Raw genomic sequence first — 26,836 nt, forward strand, 5'->3', positions numbered from 1 at the left:
CTAGATACAAGGGAGGGGGACTGACGTCGTCGGGAAGGTCGTTTCCAGTCAATACGGAATGCCGTGACATAGCACGGCTGTTTACCAATCAGACATGACTTACTCGGAGGCTGACCCCGAACATCCGCGCTTCTCCTGCCTCAGAGGAGCCGGCAGCGTGCCCGGCCTCACGGCCGCAGGACGACGCTCGGGCTGGAACGTTCAGAGGTGCCTGAAGGACAGAGGTGTCCATCCCTCCAGCACCCACCGGCTGCTTCGGGAGCCTCAAACATCTTCCAGCGTTACCGCTGGCTCCTGTCAGCAAACGCTGCTGCGAGGCCGGTGGGAGGGGAAGCATCCCTGCGGGGTGTTCAGGCCATGGGTGCATCTGTCAGCTTCGACAGTCACCGAACCTGGACATAAACCAATCTCACCCAGATAATCAGACATTTGCAATTCCCACAGCAACCTCTATCATTTCCCAACTAACGAGTCTGTTGTTTTCCCTGCTGCGTTCAGAGCCACATCTATGCTGCATATTTTAAAGACCGCAGCATGGCTACAAATAGGGCAGGCTATTTCTGGAGCTACTGTAAATTAATCGAAAAACAACTGCAAACAGCACGTCAGCCTTTCCCCAAGAACCATGTCTAGTCTTCCTCCTCAACGTATGCAGCAACAAAAGCTGTATTCTGCCAAAGCAATATTTCATTGTTTACAGAGAACTGGCATGAAACACGAGTGAAGACAAAATGTTAAAGGATTAAGTACAACCTTGGTGGAAAAAAAAAAAAAAAACCAACATGAAAGATGCATCTATCAAAAAACTGCTCCAATTATTAAGTGTCACCAATTAAAAGAAAAACATATTTAACTACAATTGAACAAATTCTTTTCTCCTTGTAGATCTTACCCAAAAAGGAAACAATTACTTTCATGGCTAACATCATGGATTTTCCTTGAACAAGCAGTAGCACATGCTCATAAGGAAGTGTAAACTCTTCAGATTCACTTTTATAATCAAGATACAGGTAGAGACATTAATTTCCAATAAAGGTCCTTTTAATCAGAAAACACATAAGGGAAAGCAGTAATGTTGAATTAGACATGGCAAGCCGATCAACTTAACAGACTGCATCCCCAGGCAAAGGATTTTTTATTACTATTGTTATGAAGTGTTAACCCCTTTTTGATGAGAGGCATGAGGAACTCTTTCTAATTTAGTGATCTGATCTCCGATTTTATCCATGCAGACTCGTTGCAGGACTGGGGCCATAAATCCATAGGAGATTATTCATATACCCCAAGTTGGAGAAAAGACACTGGTTCGTGGAGGCCCTGGAGCTTCTCAGCATGTTAATGTACCTGCAAAAATGGAACATGGATCAAGGAAGTTTTACTTCTAATAGAGCAGAGTATGATTTATACGCTGCTTCCTCCAGCCCTCAGCTTTCCTGAAAAATCTTGCACACAGTAATACCTCTTTTGCCTGTTCTTACTGATGTCATTGGCAAAACTCCTTATTTAAGGAGGTGCACTTCAGATCCAAAAAAGCCCGGATCAGTCAAAGGTTTAAAGATGGAAGGAACCAGCTGTACAAACCCAGCAACAGCAAGCTGTCCTAACGTGACCTAGGATCAACATCAAGCTTTCCGTGTGCCAGCATTCCTACAGGGTAAACACCACTGATAATAAGCACCCCAGATGCTTGTGAAACCATGGAGGGAAAATCTCCCCGAAGGAATCCCATCATGCTGGTAAAGGAAGGGCATTTTTTGGCAACAGAAATCGTGGTGATGCTCAGGCCTCTGCTGACACGGCAGTGTTTGGCAGAGCTCACTGTCCCTGCACACCCCAGCTGCCACAGCTTTTCCTGCAGATGATACTGGTTCAAGGAGCTGCCCTAGCTCTACTAATATAAGGCCAGCCTATACTGGTGTAACTATCCATGCCAGACTTTCATCCCCTATAGAGGTATACATAACAAAAGTGTAAAGATCAAACATAAATGTCCCATAGGTGAAGAGGAAAGCTGCACAGAACTCAGCCATCTCAGGCAGATGAAGAGTTGCTTGGGAGGGCGCTGGAGCAAACACAAGCTGGAGCAGCTTTAAAGTGCTGCTCTAAGATCCACAGAAAATGAGTTTCCACAAGCCTAGCTTTTGCGGCATTAATATGTTACCACCTCCGTTCCTCTGCCAGAGCCTTATCTCAGAGCAGAGTCAGCACAAGAAAGCACGTCCTTGGGCCTCAAGCACTGCTGTTCACAGCCCAGAGCCATACCTCAAACTTCCTTTCATTAGCTTGGTAATGCATTAGGGTTTGTTTTCTACATCTCCGCAGTAGATGCTTCCTCTGCCTTCAAGAGAGGGATCCATCTTCTCCAAGACAGCAAATTAGGCCAGTCTCCAACCACGACACAAAGCAGCTTTAAGGCACAGATCGCAAAGGTTATTCAGGCCCTCCTTTGAACCACCTCGTCGTGCTTTCTGGCTAGAAAAAAGGACCAGAACCATAACACTTATTTTTCTCTTCTTCCTCAATTTGACAGTAATTGTACCGTATGAATGGCTAGGCCCAGACTCGGCAAACACAGGACAAGAAGCAGAACTTCATCCCACCTCTTTAAGATAACTTGGGCAAAGTGAAATCCTCCTCTAACTTGCATACAGAGGAATTGCTTCTGGTCAGATCTCTGTGAGGCTCCTGATCCAAATAAGACACTTTTTCTCCACAGGAAGTATCTAAATGGAAGTTGTTGTTCTTCAGCTTCATCCACCCCTTCCCGTTTTAAAAAAACAAATTAACTGTGAATGCTAGTGTAAAGGCAGCACCAGCATGGCATAAGCAAGGCCCTGCCCTGACCAGACAGATTTGACAAGCTCCTTCAGACTCCAAAACCAGCTTCTTCAAGACCCCTTTATTCAAATTCTGCAGTGTATTTCAAGTCAGACAGCTAACAGGCCTTGAAAGACAAACAAACAAAACGAAAAATCCTGAACCAGCTCCTAACTCCCTCCAAAACCCCAAACAACCAGCATATAGCAGGAACTCTGTAATTTCACTGCACATTTATGGTCTCAGCGCAATGCAGAAAATGGGCATGACCTTTGTTTTGCAATAGGGCTATTTATTACAGCTTGTTTAAAAAACCCACCTCGACACCTCTCTGTCCCAAAATTAGATGCAGCAGAAAGCCACTGGTAGGGCACCTATCCTTCAAAAAGTGTCCAAAAGAATGCAGGACACTAAAGATACTCTTCACTGTTCAAAAGAGTAACACTGCCACCTACTAGGGAAAGCCAAAATACATAAGCAGGTCACCACTTCCAAGGAAGGAAACATTTCTCTGGCTATGAACAACAAAAGATAGAGGAGATAAGTCATGTTTTTCTTCTGCCTCACTATTCAGTTATTATCCAGAGACTTCCGCTTGCTGGAGATAATTTTTTTTCAGACAGCATTCAATTAAATTAGGACAGATCACATGCATTATAGAAGCTGCTATGTATCAGGAACTACTCCAAACACAGAGCATGATTTCAGACTCTGTTCATTGCTTTGATGGCGTGGCTTAAAACAAGATTCAATAATAAAAGGGCCAGAGAATACACACTATGTGAGTTATCTGTCAGTTTTCTGTGACTAGGAGATGGATGTTTACGTCAGTCATTTCTTAGCACAAAGTGTCATCCCAGGTCTGCACCAATTCAGTGTGGTCAGACATAGGCTGATGGCAGAAACAATTCATGAACTGAGCAACAGCCAACACTGAGTCACAATGACAGCTGAGATACCCAAAATACTGCAAAGCACCCTCACTCAGATGCTGCAGGACTGACCATTTACAGATCTCTAAAAGCATTTCTGACATTCATGGTCATGAACACTACCTAAAAAATTAGACACAGTTTATAAATGAATGCCTGAGTCTGAAAATGCACAGAAAACAAATGCTGAACAGACAGGTTATGTTAGCTGTTTGAGTCACCACATATCCACCCCATCACTTTGTGCCCCGAATCCAGTAAAGTGTCCAAGTCAACACTGACATTTTTACTAGACTCCAAAACTGCACTGCAGCCAACTGCTTGGAATAGCCCCTAACCTGCTGAGATCATCCATAAAGTCTTAGTCTGTTCCTTGGTGTAGAACTGGACAGTATCACGTATTCCTACTACTGCTTGTAATTTTGAAAGAGCAGGGCTAAGCACGGGTTATACACCTCTGCTAACAGAGACAGATGAGTCAGGAGTGCTCTCTCACTAGCACAGGAAACAGCATCCCCTAAAAAACCCACAGTTACTTGATCAAAGTTCTTTCTTTAATTGTACAGCACATTTCATGCCTGTGGGCTGTGCCTCTTTGATCAGGTGCACCTCAGGGGAAATTCCTTCTCAGGCTGGTAAAACGCTTCTATCACAAGCGGCCTGAGGCCAGACATGTGAGGAGGCTGAAGCAGGAGCAGGCAGCTACACTACCTGCAAGCCCCCCTTCTCTGTGGAACCAATGAGGCTGGGGAAGGAACCACACTCTGTGAGCACCGCTCCCAGCTGTAGCAGTTAGCTGTACCGAGCTACACGAGTACACAAAATGCAGTGCAAGACAAGATACGTCATTTCTGAATCCGGGCTGTGATGTTCTGCACATTGCTAAGGCTCTTCAGTACAAGACAGAGTTGTGTCTGTCACACGCAACAAACATAGAATCACAGAATCCTAAGGTTGGAAAAGACCTCTAAGATCAAGTCCAACTGTCGACCCAACACCACCATGTCTACTAAACCATGTCCCAAAGTGCCACGTCTACGCTTTTCTTGAACACCTCCAAGGATGGTGGCTCCACCACTTCCCTGGGCAGCCTGTTCCAATGCCTGACCACTCTTTCGGTGAAGAAGTTTTTCCTAATATCCAATCTAAACCTCCCCTGACACAACTTGAGATCATTTCCTCTTGTCCTTTCGCTAGTTACTTGGGAGAAGAGACCAACACCCACACGGTTACAACCTCCTTTGAGGTAGTTGTAGAGAGCAAGAAGGTCTCCCCTCATCCTCCTCTTCTCCAGGCTAAACAACCCCAGTTGTTCCCTCAGCCGTTCCTTGTAAGATTTGTGCTCCAGTCCTTTTATGAGCTTCATTGCCCTTCTCTGGACAGGCTCCAGCACCTCAATGTCCTTCTTGGAGTGAGGGGCCCGAAACTGAACACAGGTGCAGCGTCACCAGAGCCAAGTACAGGGCCACAATCACTTCCCTACTCCTGCTGGCAGACATTTTGCACAAATTCTTGAGCTCTGCATGCCATTACAAGGCTCTTTCAAGGCTACAAAAATAACTCCTTTATTATTTTGCAGGAATCAGAGGACCTTTTTTAGTCCTTAATGGCTATCAATAAAAATTTCCTAAAGGAAGATACCAGATAAAATTGTCTACTGAATTGTGATAGTATGAGAGCTCCAAAGGCAGTCTTGATGGCCTGCCTTAGCCACAATGCTTCTCTGTCTGAAACAAAAAGCAAGAGGTAGGAAAATGCTCCAACATAGGAGGCAATTTTATGTACATTGCACATGCACTTAGACTAAATCCTTGTTTAGAGAAAGCAACCGATGAGTAAAAATAGTCCTAGGAAGGTTCTATTTTTTGAAGAAAAACTCAATCACTTAGGAGGATAATTAAAATCTTCAGAAGCAAAAGACATAAGACAAAAACAGTCACTGATGACACTGTTTAATTTGATATGGCCAGACTTTTTCAAAGTAACTTGTAAAACCAACAAAATAAGACAGAACTAGAGGATAGGCAAGTTTCATATTTACAGTCATTCAAAAGTAATAGTGTAAAAGCACATCTCAAATAGTAGTGACAGAAGCATGGAAACATACAAAGAATAATCTTTTTTAGGACATTAATAGAATTTTATTATATTATCTTCTTAACTATTAAAAGAATCTATTGTATTTTTTACTGCCTGATTCTAATTCACCAACTCCTCCTCAAAACGACTTGTGATACAAAAAAAAAGCCACTTTTTCTGTATGTAAACAACAAAACCACCTGCTGTTGTTTTTCCAGACAGTATTGAAGTGGCACAGCAGAGTTAACACTAATGCTCTATTCTTTACCATTAAATTAAAAAAAACAATTGGGCAAAGGAAAAAAAAAAAAACCAGACCAAGTCATTGTAATCATTCAGTTGGATTCTGGATGACAATCAGGAAGTAGTCTTTATCTGGAGAAAGAAAAAAAGAAAAAAAATATTGTTTCATTGATGACATTTGTTCACAACAACAGTAAGTTTCAACATTTTTTCATATCTCACTGATGATACACTGTGGGAACTAGAGTCCTGACATTCATTCTCAATGTGCAAAACAGGCTTGGCATGGCAGATCACTTATTTCTATGAGTCTTACTGAGAAAAATTCTCAGCTTTAGAAACCACATGCTCCCAAGCCAATTGTATTTAACTCAGTTTGTGCCTAGGAAATAATAGCAACTGGCACAAACAATGATGGAATCAAAATAGGTGGTGCAAGACAGTGATTTCCCTTATCTCACAGGCAGGCTGTGGGGCTGCAGTGGCTACAGCTGCATTTTTTTCTGGCGCAATGCTTATTCCTCTCTCTTCATCTTTCACGTGGAAATCAGAGACTGCCTCAGCACAAACCCCAGAGCCTGTCTTAAGATCTGCCTTGACCAGTCCCTGCGGAGCAGTCTACTGCAACTGCAATCCCCTCCTTCGCCTCTCCGTCAGCACAATCCCACCATGGAGCCAATGTAGTACAAAGAAACAAAGCTGAGTTCCTGCCACATTAGTGAACTGTTCTCACCTCACTGATTCCCATTTCATAATTTGATGAAATACTAAGGACATTTCTTGAAAAGAAGGTTGCTGCTGTTATACTCTACAACTCATGATTACAACTACAATAGGCTCTATTACTTTTCTCTGAACTGGAAAATCTATTACACTGTTTTGCTTTATCACTTAGTCTACAGTGCTGAACTGCAATTGCTCTCAAAACATATTCCTTTCCAATTCTTGTGGTTTCATACTGAAAAGCACAAAGCACGAGAGGCTGCAACACACTCTCAAAGACTATTTAACACTTTCTACTTTGACTGACATGAAAATAGGAAAGTGATTTCCCACATTCAAACATGAAAAAGGAAATTTAGGTCAATGATAAAAGCTTTCAACTCTGAAGAAAGCAAAACAGCTTCTGGGAAAAGAAGAGCTTATACAATATGAATAAAAGCAGCAGGCAGAACTTTTCTCGCAGGCTGACAGTGTCAATCTCATGAGAAAAGAATTCTGCTGGATTCCCTTATGCCTGCTTTCACCCCGCCCACTTTTACCTGGTGCGACCATGATTTCATTTTTCTTGGAGCGGATCCGCAGGAACGTGAGGTCGTTCTGGGGATCAATGTCTCGCACGGTGCTCCTTGCCTTCATGATGAAGCTGTGCATGAGGCCCGCGTACTGAATCGTTGTGGAGTTGTCCATAGTACTTTTGATAGGAATACCTGCAAGAAACAGGGGACAGCAAAGCTCAGCAACAAAACTCCAGAACTAACTCCGCCTTGGGCATCACCAACTGGGGTGGCTACTTAACCTGAGCAGATGTTGTTGCTACACCAGGGGTTAGGAGTGCTCTTTTCAAAGGCTTAAAAGAAGAACATGAACAGAAGTAAGATGTGAAAGGCTGAGATCTGGAACCACAGGCGTATGAGAGAACTGTTTACCTCTAGCAGCATCAGTATTTTACTTTTGCTTTTTCGTTTATTTATGAGATTTACGAATAGAAATAAATAATAACAAAAATAAATATCTAGGAGGAGGGAGGAAATACCTATGTTTCAATTTTGTTCTCCTGACTGGGGACAGCTTTTCCTTTCAGAAAGGCTCCTGAATGTCATTTAACTGTGATGTTCAAGTGAGGCCAGGATTGGTGTTGATTATAGAGGACATCAGCTGCTGCATCACACAGTTTCAAAGCTGAGGCTCCAACATTTAGCCGTAAGAGTTGATGCAGTCCTGCAAGGTCCCTGGTTCAATTCCTGTGCACCAGCCAAGAGGGCAAACACACTGACGCTCTTTGGCCAGAGCTTTCGCTGCCTTAATGTCTTCCCACAAAAAGCCAGCCAAAATTCAGCTCGTGTCAGAACACAGCAGCCAACTACCAAATACTGGCACGGCAGAAAAACTACTGCAGGTGTATGTTCAAATAAGCACAGCTTCAGCCCAGAAAGCGCAATCCATTATTCAGTATCATGAAACAGCAGCGAGTGGGAACACAAGCTGCATGCAAGTACACAATGATCTGATCTTCAAGGTATTCATATATAGCTAATATCTGTCATATTTTCTAAGGATTATTTCTAGGAAATATTAAATTTAAATTGATAATCATACAATTTTAAGAAGCTGGGCTGCTCACAGTGTATTTAGAATACTCTGAACAAGTCTACTCTATTGGATCCTTCAATGACTCCAAAAAGAGACAACAAGCTGATGAGTCTCATGAAGCCATGAGCACGAGACAGCTGCTATGCTACTCAAGTCTGCCAGGACAGCAGCATTCTGGACATGCACAGCAGCAAGATTTCAGGTGTCATGAGAGTTTTTAGTGCTACTGATAAAGGCTTTCACAGAACACAGTCTCAAACACTGCCATAACTCAAGTATTTCTAAGCTTTTGCAATTTGTTTTATTTGATTTGTTTCCTAAAATAATAAAGTGAGCTTGCAGAAATGGGAATCCAATTTTTCTCTTGTAGCCTAACTACTGTCTATCTGCTTTGGCTACATGAACACCTTTGCTAAAGACAGACTGTAATCTAAACGAAAGTAGTACAATCAGCAGTCCTTCAAGTGCATGTTTAGAATAAGTTATATCTCAGAAAACTGAGACTGACACAGTACCTTCAGAATTAACAACAATGATTCCCTGCACTCCCTTTTGGCTCTGAATTCGCTTCAGTGTTTCTTCCACCTCAGCCTGCAAACAGAGAAAGCACAAATCAATTCAAGATTACAGCCGCTATTTGCCTTCCACCACAGCTTTGTAATAACAGTCTGAAAACAAAGCTGCGCAAAGATGATTCAAACTACCTACACCGTTCTATATGACAAAGCGTCTGTACTTGGTGCTACCTTTTCTGCATTATCTTTTCAGTTGTTTTCCATCTGTCTTTGCTCTTCGCTCATTTGTGATTATAACCTTGTGGAAACTTGGAACTCCCCTCTAATCTTTCCCTCTCTCCTCCTGCCCAGCCCTCCCGCATCAGTTCCTTACTGTAGGCTTGCAACTGGAAGACTGCTTAGTCAGACTGCTACAATTTAGGTGTCAAGCAAAAATCATGTATAAAAACATATATGGAATTTATTTAAAAAGTAGAAAAAGATACATTCTGAGTGCAAGACCACCTTTCCTTTTATCAAACGAATACTAAGAGCAATTAGAAATAAGTGAGGAGAAAACCAATGAGTAAGTGCTTTTTGTTTATAATTATGATTCATGCTGGGATAGCTAGGAGATTATAATCACTAACAATAATTTACAACTAGTGAAATTGAATTTAAAAAAAAAAACAACAGGAAAAATGAAAGCTGAAGGCCAAGGCAGCAGTCCCTTTGCCTTCTCTGTAAAAATCACCATTGACTTCAGAAGAGCTTTCAAACCCTTCTGCATGACTTCCACTGCTACAAGACATCAATCAAAATTTAACTAGGGGTTCTCTAATAGGGTCATAAAACCTCAGCACCTGACCTGTTTTCCACAGCTGGGTGAATATTTAGCATTTTTTATCCCCATTAAAGGAAACAGAGACATGCAGCATCTTTCAGATCCTGCAAGACAGAGTCCCACAGAAACAGCCTAGGAGGGAAGACAGGAATAACTTCAACTTGGGAAAGGTGGAACCTGTATGGGGCATTTGGCCAAGACACCTGTGTTTCTTAGGCATTGTGAATAACCCCCTCTCCGCTTCCATCCTGCAGCAAATGAGCACAGTCATGTTATAAGCCTTGTTCCCTGGGAACAGGACTTGTCCTAACAAAACAACGTGGCCTCAACCTCAGAACTACTGGCCAACTTTCAGCACAGTGCCGTTAAAAGTAGCTTGCAGTAACATGAATTGTTGCTGGTAAGAGGTGGTACCACCTGAGTTTCTCTTCATGAAGTGGAGTTTTTCTCTCTTATCCAGCAGAGAAAAATTCAGTCTTTTCAACAAAGCTCTTGATTATCTCTGAATGCCAGGCTACTTCAAATTGAAGACGAGGGAAGTGAAACAAAGAACAAACAATAAGGTGTATGAATGCTGAGAGAAATACGGTGGCACACTGTTAAGTCTGAAATAATCTCCTGACTTCTTACTAGCAGTATTTAAGTCCTAATTCATTAAATACTTTATTTCACTAGACCCTAACAAACCTATTTGGATGCAAAGCATCATCCATCCAGAACAATATCAATTGTTAATTTCTTCTAACAACCAACAGATAATCTCACTCACAAGGCGGGGTGACCTGCTCTAACAGTTCACTGCTGTTGACATGGGAAGGTCTTGTACCTCCTAATCTTACTCCCTGACGCACATACCACTTCACACACACTACTAGCTATGGTGCTCGTCCAACATCTTCACAATCCAGTTCAACTCAGCAGACCAGCAAAAATATTACTGGGAAAAAGTTAAATATATATAACTCATGAAACAAACAAAAACTGTCTTAATAAGGGGTTGAATAACTACAAGAGAGAGTATATGGGGAAGAAGAGATGCACTCTGGAAAAGGAAAATAAATATTTTCCCATCACCAACTTGCTCTTATATAACCTTTGCTATATATACAACAGTAGCCTTTATCTTCCTGTTTTTATCTAGAAAGCTCTACCTTCTGGGTTCGCCTAAATATATCTCTTATTAGATCATTTCAATTTTCCATCTACAACTTAGGTCAGTATTTATTTCTTCAGAAACTTTGCCACATATTTTGATCCCCAGTTTCATGCAGATGCGCTAGCCAACAATGCATATGAAGAGGAAGCAACCTCCAATACAATTACAATAAAATAAATATATTCCAGGTTCCGCAGAATATTAAACAGCCGGTTGTCTTAAAACAGGCTTTTTTCCTGATTACTTTCCCTTTTAAGAATTGTAAGTCGGTAGCCATAAGAAACACAAAGATTTTTCTACTGAATGTTATCTGTAGCCCGCCACCACATGGCATATTTCAGTGCTTGGCGGAGTTAATTGAAGGTTTATGGGAACGATACGCTTTCCACTCCAATGATTTTGGGATAGAAGTCCACGGCCCGTGGTACCAGGCAGGCTGCGCTCAGCTGTCAGGGTGACACCCCTCTGTTACAAGGCAGCGGCCTCCTGACCTGACTCAGCCGCTGGCACGTGAAACACTGGCAAGACACAAGATCACAGAATCCCAGACTGGTTTGGGTGGGGAAGGGACCTCACAGCCCATCTAGTTCCACCCCCCTGCCATGGGCAGGGACACCCTCCACCAGCCCAGGTTGCCCAAAGCCCCATCCAACCTGGCCTTGAACACTGCCAGGGAGCCAGGGGCAGCCACAGCTTCTCTGGGCAACCTGTGCCAGGGCCTCAGCACCCTCACCAGGAAGAATGTCTTCCTCAGATCTCATCTCCATGTCCCCTCCTGCAGCTTCAGGCCATTCCCCTTGTCCTGTCACTCCCTGCCCTTGTCACCAGCCCCTCCCCAGCTTTCCTGTAGCCCCTTTCGGGACTGGAAGGTGCTCTAAGGTCTCCCCGGAGCCTTCTCTTCTCCAGGCTGAACATCCCCAACTCTCTCAGCCTGTCTCCATGGCAGAGGTGCTCCAGCCCTCGGATCATCTACTGGAAACCTCCTGGCAAAACTCCCACCTAACAAAAGGAGGGCCGCACCCGCGCGTTCCTAGCACAGAAGCCAAACCCAAACCACACGGAGAGCTTAAACCGGAGAGACACCAAACAACTGCCCACAACTGGGTCTCGCTTTTACTCGGTGCAGGACACCGGACGGCCCGGACACCCGCCCCGGGCGGGGCAACCCCTCCGGCCGAGGAGATCCCAGGACCGGTCCTCTCCACCTCGCCCTGCGCCCACGGTAACGCGAATACAGGCGTTTCCCGCACCGGAGCCGCCGAGGTCTGGGCGAGAGAGGAGACACAGGCCTCCCCCCGCGCCCGACAGCGGGGCAGCACCAGAAGGGACACACCGCCCGGTCCCAGGCCCCGCTCCCGCCGGCCCGGGCAGCCCCCGGCGCGGCCTCACCCACCATGTCGAGCCACCGCCTCTCCGTCCAGTCACGGCACCGCGCGCATGCGCCGCCAGCTCCGCCAAGCCGCGGGGAGGAGGGGGCGGGAGATCCTGCCCCGGAAGTACTTTTCACGGCGGGGGGTGTGTGTGTGTAGGAGTGACTTACCGATCGCCTCAGGGCCCGGCGGGGAAGGGGGAGGCCAGGCCCGGCCGCTGCTGTCGGGTCCCCCGGTCTTTAGTGTAAACCGTCACTTTATCCCTCAAATAAAGAGGGGCGAAGACCCCGGAGACAAGGAGAGGCGGCCCTGCGGGGCCGAGCAGGACCGGGCAGGGCCCAGCAATGCGTTGCAGGCATCTTCAGAGACCGGGAACGACTATTTTCTAGTGGATATTTACAGCTTTGCAACCTAATGGAATTTAAATTCTAATCTCTTCTTACCAGTCCAGCAATAAAGTTTTAAAGCTTGGCTACGGAAAGTCATTTTATCATGAATTGATTCAAGTTCTGGTCCCACCAGTGATGGTAATGTTTGGTCAATAAGTAAGCAGCGCACAGCTGACATCAGAGACCTAAACATAACAAATTTTTGTTTAAATAAAATAATAACCCCAACCTAGGACTGGTACTGATATTACCAATGACATCATAGAAGAAAATAGCAAGGAACTCATGAAATGGTGCAACTGAGTTGTTCATTTATCATACCATACATTTATCATGCATTGCAATTCCGTTTGGGAGGAGGTTGCCCCTTTTTTTATATGTAAAATATCCTCATAGCTGTACTAACTTAAACCTACCCAAATTACTGTACTAATGTAGCTGTACTAACTTAAAAACTACCCGGTGTCAAATGTTGAGTTTACACAATTTACTAGCATGCTTTCAAGGGATTGCATCCAAAGCATGGAGGAAGCAACTCAAAACTTGCCTCCCCTGCTGCAGAAAAAAGGCAATTATTCTTGCATATATTTACTTGGCATAGAAAAGCATACTTGGGATTTGCTGCTACTAACAAAATTGTATTAACCGAGCCTTTGTGAACATCTGGGAAAGTCAGCAGAGTGAAAACCCAGTGGGAAGGTCTGCAGCAAGGAAGACTGCCCTCAGCAGAGAAGGATCAGTTTAGGGAACATTTGAACAAACTGGACACAAGCAAGTTCATGAGACCTGATGGGATGTACCCATGAGCGCTGAGGGAGGTGGCCAGTGTCACTGTAAAGCCGATCAAATTATCTTTGAAAGGCCACGGTGATCAGGAATGGTTCCTAGTAACAGAAAGAATGTAAATACCACTTCTCTCTTCAAGGAGGAGGATGAGGGTAACTACAAGGCTGGTCAGTCTCAGTGAGCTTTTTTCCCTCCTTCCTGTCACCCTGTCATTCCTAAACAGAAATAAAATACAAATTCACACAGTCATACCTCGTTGTTGTTATCACCACAGTAGTGGGCCAAGAAAATGTTAAAGCTGTGGCTCCCGCAGAACCTTTCTCCAGACCACCTCCCACAGAGCACCACCGCCAACAGACCAGCAGCCTCACTGTCTCCCCGGGGCAGCATCCCCAGGACCATGAGCACTAGAAATTCAGGGATTTTTTTTTACCTGCAGTTTCTAACCAGTCACAATGGCAGCTGTGTCTGAAATCTCCTAAAGAATTTCCAATGCAATCAACAACGGCAGAAGAGGCGTCAGCAAAGAAACGCACCTAAAGAACTTTGCTAGAAGGACAACTTCGGCCAGCCCCTCGCCCCCCAAAGAGGAGACAGACAATTTCTTTGCACACAGATGCTTTGTAACACAGAAGGAATAACGACGAGACTACCAGCTCTTTAAGTAGTTTTATAAAAGTATTTGACTTACTGAGATACTGTTACAGTTACCTGAGTATTTGAAATTACAATGCAAGGAAATTTCAACAATGAATTTCAGTACAGTATTTTACAATCCAGTGCTGCTGATCCCAGTTTATATAGGAGTTCACTAGAGCACATATACACAAACAGTGATTCTTGAAGAAAATTAAAAGACACCACAAAAAGGGGGCTGGAGATACCAATATAACAGAGAGAGTTGAGATTACAAATCCAGTGCAGCATGTAATAAAAATGCAAACAAAAAAAAATTAAGCTTTTTTTGTTTTACTTTTCTCAGAATAGTAAAAAAAAGCTTTGCTTTTTTTTTAAAACACAAGCAACTGGATTAAAAAAACAAACAACTTCCATACTAGATCAGATGAAGACATGACGCATTTACTGTGCATTTCATTAGTATATTAACATTTCCTGAGCTACCCAGAGCAATAAGGCTTTATTAATTCTTAGATCAGCGGCTCAGCATTTAATTTTCTCATATCATTCTCATAAGGCAAAATTCTAAATAAAAGTTATTTTAGTACTTGAAAATTAGGATCAATTGACAGTTGCATATGAAAATACATTTGTGACATACTATGAATTTATGCAGCTCAGGCTGCTAAATCAGTTGAAGTAGCGGGAGACAAATTCGTTAATCTCTGCTAAAAATCCTACAAATAAATCCAATTCGCAATAACCTGTTACCTGGGACACCAGATGCTGTGGACTCATCCACATGTTATTTTCACCAGATCCCCATACAGAACAGAAAAGTGCACCAGTGGCTTATATTAATTCCTTTTTATTTCTACACAGCATGCTGTAAAAAATTACTTTGTCAGCATTGTGAATGCTGACAAAGTAAAATGCCTAAGTAATCTTAACCTCTGACTTCAGAAATATTGCCAATTTAACCCAGTAAAGTTGCTTTAACTTTTTTTTTAAATATATTTTGGCCAAATCCAATGTTTCACAGATTATTCCCCCCCCAATGAATTCTTCATCTGCAATATTTTAAAATCATATCTGGTGCTAGGGATATCCAGCCCCCTTTCCCCCATTCTAATACAGCAGAAAAGACATATAAACATGCCATTTAAATTAAAGAAAGAAAAGTGGAATAAGTGGAATCCCAGACTGCAAAAATATATACAAGCATTTACCTTTTTCCTGAACTAAACATTTCAACCATAAAAATATTAAACAGCCATACCCTATAGAACTAGGGCTAAGGCTATTTCAATTATAACTATTTTTTATTTTAAAAATATAGGGCTGAAAGCCTTTTGGGTGATATTTATACATTAACAATATTTCTAGGTTCCCTACATGAATCATAAAGCATTATGCAGAACACAGACTATTTTTCATAGCTTAATCTTGCATTATCTTGCTTAATTTAATGTCTCTTGTAAATACGTTAGATAACTACATTTCATTGTAAGAATTAATATAAACAGAAAATATTTATAAGGCTTTTTTTTATCCTCATGAGCTGTATACAGTAATATATCCATCAAATGTGTTGAAGTTGGCAGATTTTCCTCCTAGTAAAACCATGAAGTTGGGTTAGTTCTCACCGTCAATGAAATTGTAAGAGGGTCATTTCTGCATCATCAGAAACTCTTTTCCATGCCTTCCTTAGAACATGCATGACAAAAGAGCTATTCACTCTGAAGTCTAAGCATTCTGCCTTCCAAAAAAGCACGTATCCCTTTGTATGACCTGAAAAACTCTTGAAGTCAGTTAAAAACTATAGTTTCTTGGTTGTTCTTAGACAGAAAAACTGAATCAGTTTTTCCCTCTTACAGTTTAAACAGAAAGGACAGCAGGAAAGAAATACTCTTTTCAAGCCTGAAGTTCACTTTTACAGTTTCCCACTGTCCTGTTTCAGCTCCAATATCTAGAAGCCTCTTAAATACAACTCCTATCCCAATGCTTTGAGCTGCGGTTATGCTTTAATATGTGCTATGTGCTATTTCTAGTGTCATGTCTCTTACTATCACTAACAGCTCATCTCACTGAAGTTTGCTTTCCTCCCTTCAGATAGGGAAAGAGCTGACCATACCCAAAAAGTGCATTCAGTCTAAAGGAGCAGTAAAATGCAAAACATTATTGTAAACCAGAAGAGAATTGAATATCAACAGATTCTAAAAGGAAGTAAAAGATGTTATTAATCCAATAGGAACTCGCTACAAAATTACTAGCTATAAGCAGCTTAGGGTGAATTAGCTTAGAAACCTCCCCCAAAAACTTTAGTTTCAATCTTTATAGAACTATTTACCGATAATCCAACTTTTAAAAAAAATCTTTAATCTGTGTCTGAACTTTCTAACCCTCTTAGCCTTAGCCAGTATCGCAAATCAGTTCATCAGCAAAAATGGTATTATCGTTTTCTGAATCCAGTTGTTTTGTACCTCATCCTGAGAACCCAATAAAGTCTTCAAGAGCAAACTGACTGCAACACGTAAGAATAACACTGAGAAAAATGTCCATTAACACTTTTGACAAGAAACATCAGTCTGCAAACAGGAATCTAAATGGAATCAGTGCAATCCCAGGTGGTCTTGTCTTTTGCAAAACAAGTGAAGTACCACAGTGTTAATTTTGATTTAAAAGTTAAATGTGTTACACAGAAAGAGATCAGAATTCTTCTGAGGGCAGACAGAAATGTTCCAACAACTTTGGGCGGGTGTCTATTTTGCTGAAATTAGCAGGATCGGGGAAAAAACAAAGCAAAGCGATGCCCTGGATTTGTGCCACAGTTTGACATCCCCTTAACAGCAGCCTGAGTCCAGCTGGCAGGTGAGCAGACTCCAGACGGGGAAAAAACAGTCTGGCCACACTTGAGTTAGAAAAAAGAGCTTAAGCAATGAATTTGCCCACGGTACGCAGAAGATGGTTACAAGCTGGCTCTAATAACACTGCTGTAAAGAGGCTTATGATGATGCTGCAGCATTGCAGCTACCAATGAACTTCCCACTGCATCAGTAGCAAAAAATGCTACTAAAAAGGAAAGACAAAACTATTGTTAAAAATCTGTCAGTCATTAAGGACACATTCTAATTAATGAATGGTAAAACAAAGCAGAGCCCAAAGCTGTATTAAACCTCTACTTAGGTCATAATTCGTTTGTAGCCATATCTGATTGCTCATTTGATTTCTGAAAGTGCTCAACAGAAATCCAGAGTTAATGTGGATAAAATCTCAGGATAACATCCATTTACTTACACATTAGTACTGTTAAATAAATCCAAGTCAAGTCTACTTTACAATGAAGTGTGCAACAAGCAGAAGTGAAGAACATACATTGTGTTGAGTTCACATTCTTCAAGGTGCAAATTTTACCTATTCTTGCCCAAATCCTTCTGTTTCTTCAATTGCGAACAACAGCTTTTCCTTCAACTGCTCATAATTCTTATAAGGTGGAAGGTCTAAGCGATTGAAACTGAAAACAAAGAAAAAAATTAAGTACTGAAAAATAATTAAACCATCACCAAAAAAATCCATTATGAATATAGATAATTAAACTTTTTGCTGCGTAGATGGATACCCGGATTTATACTGTGTGAAAAACTGATTAGTAAACATAAATTTATATATTTCTGAAAGTGAAAGTTGGAGTTCAAGTGCTTGAACAGTTATCGTTTTCCAGAAATGCAGTGTACTTGGTAAGAAGTTTCACTAACTTTTCCTAGTTAGTTAGCTAGAGTAACCATTCACATTTGAAATTTTAAATTTGTGTGTTTTTACTAACCACTAATACACCTGAGGAACTGGGTAGAAGCTACCTTTTCTCTAGGGAACAGGGAGTGTGAATGTGGCTACTATCAAGATAGAGTGTAGTGATAACACAAGATCAATCTCTTTAGACAGCACTGTTTATTACTTTAAATTTTCAGTAATACACAAATCCATGGAATTTACAATAGAATCTACTCCACGCCAAAAGAGTTTTTCAGAAGTTCAGCTATTATTCAACAACAAAGTTTATTGGTATAACTTGGTCTTTGCTTTCACACAGTCTCAACCGTTGAAGTGTATTACACATTTACTAAAATCTCCAAGTAGATTCTTGTCAGCAAAACCAGAACAACAGTAATATTTTGGTACTCACCAGGTATGACTTCTAGGTAACCAGTTCTCTTTTCCAACTTTTTCAATACAAAATTTTTGGGGTCCGTTGCTCCCTATAACAAATTCAAATAAACAAGGCATAGGTCCAGCTACCTTTGTATCTGTAGGCAATACATTACAACTGAACTATGAAAGGCTTAAACACAAGACAATACCATTACTCACACAGAAAAAAAGACATCTGTCTTTCACTATATAACTCTGTCTAGATCAAAGTATGCGTGTGGTGAAATGCATAAATTTGAGGTGATTTTGAAACTCAATACCAAAGGTGTAAACATTCCCTCCATCTCTTTTTCCATCATAGCTTAAGTATACGCAGGACTTAGAAAATAGCATTCAATATAAAATTCATTAGAAATGTCCATAAACATATAACTTGGTTCTTTAAAAAAAAAAAATCTAATGCATTAGAGGGATTATCAAATGCATACCCATGAGGTCAGCAAATCCTCCCACTGGTAATCTGCATGTTCCAGTAACAAACTGCAAGAGTCTCATTCTCTTCTCATTATCTATTTCTTTCACAAACTGAAAAATAATGCAAATAAATATTTAGGTATAGATTTGATATTCAGATTTTCACATCATCGTCCACAGAGTAACAAATTACATGACTGTTACGAATAGCTGGATTAGCAGTAACAATTTATATTCACATGCTACGGATCTGTTCAATAATTCTGAGTATTGTTTACTAAGCTGTAGATGTGCTCTGTAACTTCTGTTGGTCTGAGAATAAAACAAAGTCTACAAACCTGCCAGAACCACATTATCTGTCTGTTGGTCCTGGTATAGTGCCGGTAGATGGTATGTCTCTGCCAGTCATTCAAATCTATTTCTTGCATTCCACACAGAAGCACCTTTAGGAGAGAAAAAGGGAAATAAACATGCTAGTACAAGTTATGACTTTCCTTCTATGCCTTCCCACATAGCAAAACAGAACATCAACTGCACCCATACTTAGAAGCATCTGCAATGACAGTGTACTTGTTTTTACTTTTCAACTTTATCCCAAGCTTCTACAACAGAGTGATGACTGCTCATGAAGTGTATTTGGAAGCCACAAAATAAGAAGCATCTCTGTCATGAAAAATGGAATAATTGCTTGCATTTAGACATTCAAACCAGGAACAGTTTATCATTGCCCAGCCATACAATTCTCCACTAGGAACAGGATGTTTTGTTTTTATGTTTTTATCTTTTTAAATTGAATGGATGCTTCAGAAAGTGTAACTTTTGAGATATCATAACCATCCAGAACCTGGTCCAGTCTATATGCAATCATTCATTGTATATCTGGTTTTATCTCCCTTTCTGTCAAGTTACTCATTCTTTGAACACAGGCAAATCAAATTACTGATGATTACAAAAGGATTTCAGTAAGAAATTTTGCTTGGCAGAATCTTAGCCTTTAGAAACACATCAGTAGGCTGCAAAGAGGAAAGTGGGGGGAAACACTCATCAAATACTACTCCATAAAGTTTCCCTCATATGCCCTATAAAACAGAGTTGTCAGCCTTAGTGAGTTCTGCTCTTCAGACATAATGACTGGAGTTTAAGTATTTTATGTGTAACAACCTGGACCTAGCAATAGCCAAACAATCCTTTACCTCCAGTTCCTTAGCATCAAAATACTGCAAATACTGTTGTGGCAGAATTTCATTGAAGCCTTCAAAGAAAGCCTGTGTCTGCTCCTCAACACCTCGGGAAAGTCTCCATTCTGCTACTAGTCTGTAAAAGAAAATACAGAAAGATAATCTAAACGGCTTGTGCTAGCCCAGGTCCACATCTTTGATAGCCTATTTTGAGATGAACTGTAAGCTAAGTTTAAAAAAAGAAGGAAAGTCTGGAAAGTTCTGGGGATAGAGCATTGTATAATTTTATTAGTAACCTATACTCTGTGCAAACAATTTTGTTTTTTCTTTAAGTTAAAACCCTATGTTTTCAGCCATTCTACTACGGAAAGTATTTTAGACTCAAAGACAAGGCAGCATCTATTGACTGATTGTATTAATGAGAGCACAGCAGTCCCTAGGCATTGGAAGAAAGAAAAGAATGCAGAGCTATATTTGTCTAATATTCTCCCCAGAAATCTCAGTCATTATCCATTAAAAGGTAAAAACTAGGTCAAGTGGTACTGGTGAAGATAAGTAGGACTGCTAGCTTGCCAAGAAATGACTATGTCCATTTGGAAAGTTTCATATTTGTTTCTGTTAATCATGAAACTTTGCTCTGTGGCAGAAACTCCACTCTCCATTAATAAAAGGGTGAAAAGCAGGCAGGAGACCCGAAGAATCTGAACCCAGGGAGAAGCAGATACTATGCTGAATTCAAGCCTAACCTGTCAGGAGAACTGGAGTCTAAAGGAGAGATGGCTATTTTCTGGTCTCAATCCTAGAAACTTTGGGGACTTAAAGCAGGACTCAGAGTAAGACAAAAGAATATGAGTCCAACTGGAATCTGAGCTCTTCCTGGGTTCCTAGGAACTAGAAGAGAATGGTTTTCTGCAGATCCTCCTGATTTTCACCTCCAATATTAATACTTTGCAAAACTGCAAAATGCCAGTATGTTTCTTCTGCAAATACTACCTTTTCTGTGAATCACTGAAATGTCTTCAGATTACTCATGTGATGAAAACAAAATCCACTCCCCTCTCTCTCTCACTGCTTCCTGTGAAAGACGCCTTCACAGAACATGTCATAAGAAAGAGAGGAAAATTCTACTGGGATTCAGTTTATTTTGTGCCTGCAATCTGTGACTTCCCCCCCCAAGCACATCCTCCAAGCTTATATGTTAAAGATCACACCTCAAAGCAGAGCTTATGTACTGCTGCACATCGAGGAAGACGGGATATTTCAGGGCAAAGCAGGTCACTGTTCACATTTTTATTCTTTAATTGCTCTTAGGCTCTTTCCCTCTTAACCTATAGCTTTAAAACATTCTGGTACTACAAACAAAATCCTTCATGCATGACAATACAACTTAAGACATCATTCATAACACTGTCCTGTTACAAATGCCAAGGCCTAAGTATACTATAAGACCAGTTCAGATAGAACTAGTAGTGATTTCAAGTATCTTTAAAAAATAACAAACATCATAAAAGCATCCAAAAATGTTCTTAAGTTTAAAAAAACCCCATACATAAACAGCTGGGTGGAATATCAGCAGGCTATGAAGCAGTATGATTCTAATAATAAACACTTGCAACAATTTCAGGAAATACCTGCCATTCACATTTGTTGTCATGTTGTTCTGCTAAACTAAAATATCTCTAGGAAAAAAAGTGGACCTTCTACAAACTGTAATCTTTGGGAAAAGTGGATTTTAAAAATTTATTTCTATCAATATTCTTCTTTCAAATATGATATCCAAACAATTGCCACTTGTTGCCAACATCGGCAGTTACTCAGAGACAGAACTTCAACAGTGCTTCAGATAACATAGTTTGACAATCTTTTAGAACTAAAGAAAGAAAATGACAGAGATAAGAGTATTTTAAAATCTTCATGTATTCTTACCTAATGTATTCTTCTTTGCTTTCTTCTGTGACCAGAATGTTGCTACCATTTGGCTTCAAATCATGACTTTTGATTTCACCTAGAATTTCTTTGTCAACTGAGAAAAACATTTCCAGGCCACATTCTTCAATATTATTCTCTCTGTAATGAAAAAAATATCATTTTAAGTAACTGTGTCAAGACCTTTTACTCAGTAGAGGAGATGGGTATGAAGAACCTTAAGAAAAAAGGAGTTGGAGCTAAATAATCAAGATACAGAAATGTTCCTTACACAATAATTATGGTTTTCCAAGAAGTACTGACTCATTTTACCAATGTGCATACATGAATTGTACTGCTGATCAGAAATTTTTAATCACTGGTACCCTTAAATTTACCAATCGCAAGGCTGACAAACTACCTGCTGACTATGATCTGCGGAATGTCTATGGAATACAGAAACTTCTCAAGTAATGACATTTTTGCATATTTCATTGCATGATTGCTTCTTCTAACAGGTAACGTAAGGACTGCGTTAAACTGTAGCTGTCACTTTGTCAGATAATAGCAGGTAAGAAGCAACTAAGAAAGACTTTGCATGCTTAATGAATTATCTTCAACTCCAGTGTATTTATGGGACTATCTTGTAAGTATATACTAAAATGTCCCAAGCTCCTAAGTTAACAAAGTACAAATACTCCTGCTAAAGAGGAATTCTTTTAGAAATTTCAACATAGGAAGAATCTGTAGCCAACAAACATTGCTCAAATAAACTCTATTCTCTTTGTAAGTGTTAATAGCCAGGAGAACAACAGGTATAACATGGTAACTTATATGCTGATGCGCACTTCTGTAAAGTGAAGAATCACTTGCATATGTAGAGGTTTTGATGACCATTTCACCCTCCAAATAACATTTAAATCAAGATATTTGTCCTGAACCGTAACACAGATATGTCAGTCTTGAAAATATCACTGTGGTTTATCTAGCACTGTGACACAGTAGTGCTTCTGAACTTGATCTTTTCAAAACACCTACTATTGCATGAAATCTCAGATGACGAGGGAGGGCTTCAGATGGATGGATTATGAAATAAAATCACCTCTTCTTTTTAAAACAAAAGATACCTGCTCTAGCTCAGTTTGAGCAGAGAGGTTTGACTACATGACCTCTAGAGGTCCTTTTCCAAACTCAATGATTCTGTGAAATTTTCACAATTGAGGGAACGAGGAAAATGGCCACCCAACAGGAGAAGCGCCGAGAAATTCAAAACTACTGAAAGCTGCCTGGAAAGTTATAACATTTACTTGTTTGGTGAGGAACAAAATTATGTCCACCCTGATAGACATGACTTATTTCACCTACAAATTTGCAGTCATTTCCTTAGAGGATAACTTCATCCCATCCCCGGAAGTGTTGAAGGCCAGGTTGGATGGGGCTTTGGGCAACTTGGGCTGGTGGAGGGTGTCCCTGCCCATGGCAGGGGTGGCACTGGATGGGCTGTGAGGTCCCTTCCGATCCAAACTGTTCTATCATTCTATGATTCATCAGCATTACAGATAAGGAGGCTCAACTACACTAAACACGAATTTTGGGTCTCTGTACTTAGAAGTCAGTGTGCACCCCTCAGACGTCTGAAGGTTTTTCGAGAGAATTTTCATATCCTTAAGTGTTTTTTTTTAAAGGGGCAAAGCCTTTCATGGACTTCAACCTAGAAGATTTCTTTATCACTACAGAAATTGCTACTGATATTTGGGTCATACTTGCTCTAGAGACAGGCTTCAGAAAAGTTCTTGTTACAGCTTTAAGCTTCCCTATCACTTTCTTCTGTGGTAACAAAAAAAAAAGAAAAAAGAAAAAAATCCAAACACTGAGTGCAGATTAATAAAAGTGTATGTACCCTGCACAGTTTAGTCGTTTGAAACCCTCATATACAGTGAGATGTAAGAGTTGGTCTTGACAGTAAGTTCTGAGTTTCCTACTTCCTTACTACAGATGCAGGCTTCTCCTGTCTTTGACAAAATCTTTCATTAGGGACTGCTGGTACCCAAGAATTCACTCTTGGAAGTTTCACACCAACAATCCACTGGGTGGTATCTTGCAACACTGGATACTTTGAATTAAAATGATGGGGAAAAAGTAGTCTGCGATGTCTATGACAAGTCCCCATTTATTGCTGTAGACAAGCAGCCTGATACTGACATCCAGAAGCCTCTGTGCTCTTTTAGACCATTATAAATTACATATGCACCAAAAGAACCATACATAGAATAAATGTAGAATAAATGCAGCTCTGAAAGACCTGCAATTATTGCGTGTTATAAGGAAACCCCATCCTTGAAATGTGAAAAGGAGCCAGCTTATGTGCACTACACACACAAATGCAGAGATGCAACTATATCTACAGAATAATGGCTTAAAATAACAGTCATTTACTGTAGACTTTCCACAAAATATTAATGGATTAATACTGTTCATAAGGTAAACACTGTTATATGTGCAACTTGTTAGAATTTAGTCAGAAGATCATTCACCAGTAATAGCTTCCCCCACAATTTAATGCACATTTCTTCCCTATAACTTGCATTTTCAGTATCATATTTGCTTGGTCTCTAAAACTCAGTAAGTCACAAGATGACTCTTTCTTTGAAAAAAATATATGTACCTTTTCTGACTACAAAACAGGTAACAGGATTCCTTAATTAGAGAAATCAGGACTTAAAGCTTTGAGACTTTTTTTCCCTTTCAGGTCTCAGTTTCACGGCATCTTTACTCAAATAGCAACTATTTTAAGTTTTCCTAATGGAATTTTAACTCACTGCACCTTTTAGCAGCACATACATTGAGTATGGCACACACTACTCTGAAAACAATATCAAAATTCCTATCTCAATTTGTAAACATCTCGTAAAGGTGCTTTCCCCCCCTCCTCATTATTGATGGTAATGTTTCTGAGATTCACCACTACAGCAGATGACAATCTTGTCTCTCATATTTATTGCTGCATTTTAAAAACCAATCTATCCCCACACCTTTTATAAATTTCTCAAAGCATTTTTAAAACTATACTGGCTTTGTATGATTCTTAAGCAAAATGTTTTATCTCTCTAGTCACATAAAAAAAGACTAATTTTTCTGCTAAATTATTTCTACTATAGGAGAAGCAAAAAAATTTTAATTGAATTTGTCTTTCTGTCTTTCCCTTCTTTAAACTGTTGTGAAAAGAAAATTGCCCGTGTTAATGAAACACATGGTGCACATCAATCATGGACTACAACATCCCAGAGTCCTGATATTATAAAATATGTACAAAATTACAATGCTTTAGATCTAAGGGTTTTTTTTTCATTATTTCTTAAAATATTTTTAACACATAATTCCAAAATAATTATGGTCTACAAACTCCAGATCCTTTTTACTTGCTGCTCTCTGGAGAGGAATCTGCAAAGGAGCAGAGAAGGAGGACTCAAAAGGAGCATGAATGTAGAATAGACAGATGACTGACAATGCATACATGGAAGGCTATGTGTAGGAATGGTCTTGAATCATTCAGCTTGGAGCAAAAAAAACTAAGAGCAGCTAGAAAAATGCATGAGCATTAACTTCTTTAAAGCAGTACATCTTCAATATTAACCCTGAAGTCGAATTTTAGGTATGATTAACAGAAGAATTATGCGGCAGTAAATATTAAACTACATTTGTTAATGTCACATTATTGTAGCACTAAATTTTTTTAAGTTTTCTAACTAAACCAGGTACTAGATAGAGAAACATTGAGTGGCTTTTTGCTGATTTCTTTTAATCAGTTATATGAAAAGTTTCAGTGCAATTTACTCGAGCCATTTTATTTGTAACAGTGTTCAAGACTGCCACATCTGTATAATGTCTAGCTAGATTTATTAAAAAAACAGCAAAAATGGAATGCAAGATGCTGTGCAGAATATTCAATGAACCAGAAAGGCTTTTGCATTATCAAACTATTATGTGTACCTAAAATTACAGTAAAAATTCCAGTACAGCTCTGCAATTGATATATTATACTTTCCAGTGAGATTTTTAGTAATAAATCTACACCTCCTTCCTGGCATAAGTGAAAATCAAAACATTGTATGGCTATTTCAAGAACAAAATCAAGTCAAACTCACTTTACCCAGATGAGAGAGTTGTAAAACTCTGGGTCAACAGATTCTAAATCCTTGAGTCCTACTGGCTTGTTTAGGATACGTTTATAGAACGGCAGAGAGAAACCAGTGTCAATGAATTTCCCATGGAACAAAGCCTGAAGAACATGAAAACAGACAAAATAATGTAAAGGACGATTCCATACTTAATATGACAACATTCTGTACTCTGTACCAATGAAATTTCACAGCCAAAGAATTAAAACAACCTAGAATATCGTGACTGCTAATATGCTGAATTAACTTATACCAACAGTAGTTATATCCAAACATGTGATAATAGTTTCAGCTCAAAAAATAACTGTTTAATTATCCATCTGATGGTACAATATTTATTCATAGAAAAATTGCATGAGAGAACCGCTGTCTACTTTTGAACTTACCATGGCAATGAATCTTCCAATAAATCGGAAGTATTTCAGATGGTCTGGATTAATATAAGAGGCTGGGTTTATCTGTAAGCAGTAGTTATCTTTCCCTGCGTATTCAAATAGGCAATACATTGGGTTCAAAACTTCATGTGACAATAGAAAGAACCATTCCCTGAAATCACACAAACAATAAAAACACATTTCAAAATAAATTAAATTAGAAATTACTTTAGCTAACTCATGTTAACTTAGGAACTTGTTGGCACATAGGTAGTCAATCTGACTTCTTTACCAGAAAGTATGCTAGACCAAATTGAAAACAAATTGAAACTAACAAATTATCAATTAATACGAAAAGTTACAATGATATATGACTGTCAGTGGTTTGGATAAAAAAACATCCTTGTGTAAATGAGCAGATTAAAAGTCTAATGCTAATTAAACTTTAGGGGTTTAGGGAATGCTAATTAATGCATGCATTTCTCAGTTACATGCCAGTAAAGACTTTTGACTTGAAAGTAATTAATATTCACTTTT

General features: G+C 40.0%; 2 protein-coding genes across 6 annotated transcripts in view; both read right to left on the reverse strand.

The window, feature by feature from the left end:
- Positions 1-5,685: 5,685 nt before the first annotated feature.
- DYNLRB1 (dynein light chain roadblock-type 1) lies at positions 5,686-12,354 on the reverse strand. The gene is made up of 4 exons (XM_054845006.1): positions 12,272-12,354; positions 8,900-8,975; positions 7,334-7,501; positions 5,686-6,203 (listed from the first exon to the last, which is right to left on the reverse strand). The coding sequence occupies exons 1-4, from the start codon at positions 12,272-12,274 to the stop codon at positions 6,160-6,162; spliced, it is 291 nt and encodes a 96-aa protein (XP_054700981.1). The 5' UTR covers positions 12,275-12,354; the 3' UTR covers positions 5,686-6,159.
- A 1,719-nt stretch (positions 12,355-14,073) lies between these two features.
- The window catches only part of ITCH (itchy E3 ubiquitin protein ligase), a 63,904-nt gene continuing 51,141 nt past the window's right edge, over positions 14,074-26,836 (reverse strand). For all 5 annotated transcript variants that reach the window (XM_054845004.1, XM_054845001.1, XM_054845003.1 and 2 more), the window contains 8 exons: positions 26,312-26,471; positions 25,893-26,026; positions 21,769-21,909; positions 19,858-19,978; positions 19,003-19,107; positions 18,679-18,775; positions 18,225-18,297; positions 14,074-17,555 (listed from right to left, as the gene is read on the reverse strand). In XM_054845004.1, coding sequence (XP_054700979.1) covers positions 17,456-17,555; positions 18,225-18,297; positions 18,679-18,775; positions 19,003-19,107; positions 19,858-19,978; positions 21,769-21,909; positions 25,893-26,026; positions 26,312-26,471 — 931 coding nt within the window. In that variant the 3' untranslated portion in view covers positions 14,074-17,455. The remainder of the gene's footprint in view (positions 17,556-18,224; positions 18,298-18,678; positions 18,776-19,002; positions 19,108-19,857; positions 19,979-21,768; positions 21,910-25,892; positions 26,027-26,311; positions 26,472-26,836) is intronic.

The sequence above is a fragment of the Grus americana genome, chromosome 17 (genome assembly GCF_028858705.1).
Source record: "Grus americana isolate bGruAme1 chromosome 17, bGruAme1.mat, whole genome shotgun sequence".
In the NCBI taxonomy this organism is placed as follows: domain Eukaryota; kingdom Metazoa; phylum Chordata; class Aves; order Gruiformes; family Gruidae; genus Grus; species Grus americana.

Bases quoted from the DNA above. Each gene is read 5' to 3' on its own strand.
- DYNLRB1 (XM_054845006.1), bottom strand. The intron at 7,502-8,899 runs GTACTGTGTCAG...TGTTTCTTGCAG, and splicing joins CATTGTTGTTAATTCTGAAG to GTATTCCTATCAAAAGTACT. The intron at 6,204-7,333 runs GTAAAAGTGGGC...TTCTTTCTCCAG, and splicing joins TGAAATCATGGTCGCACCAG to ATAAAGACTACTTCCTGATT.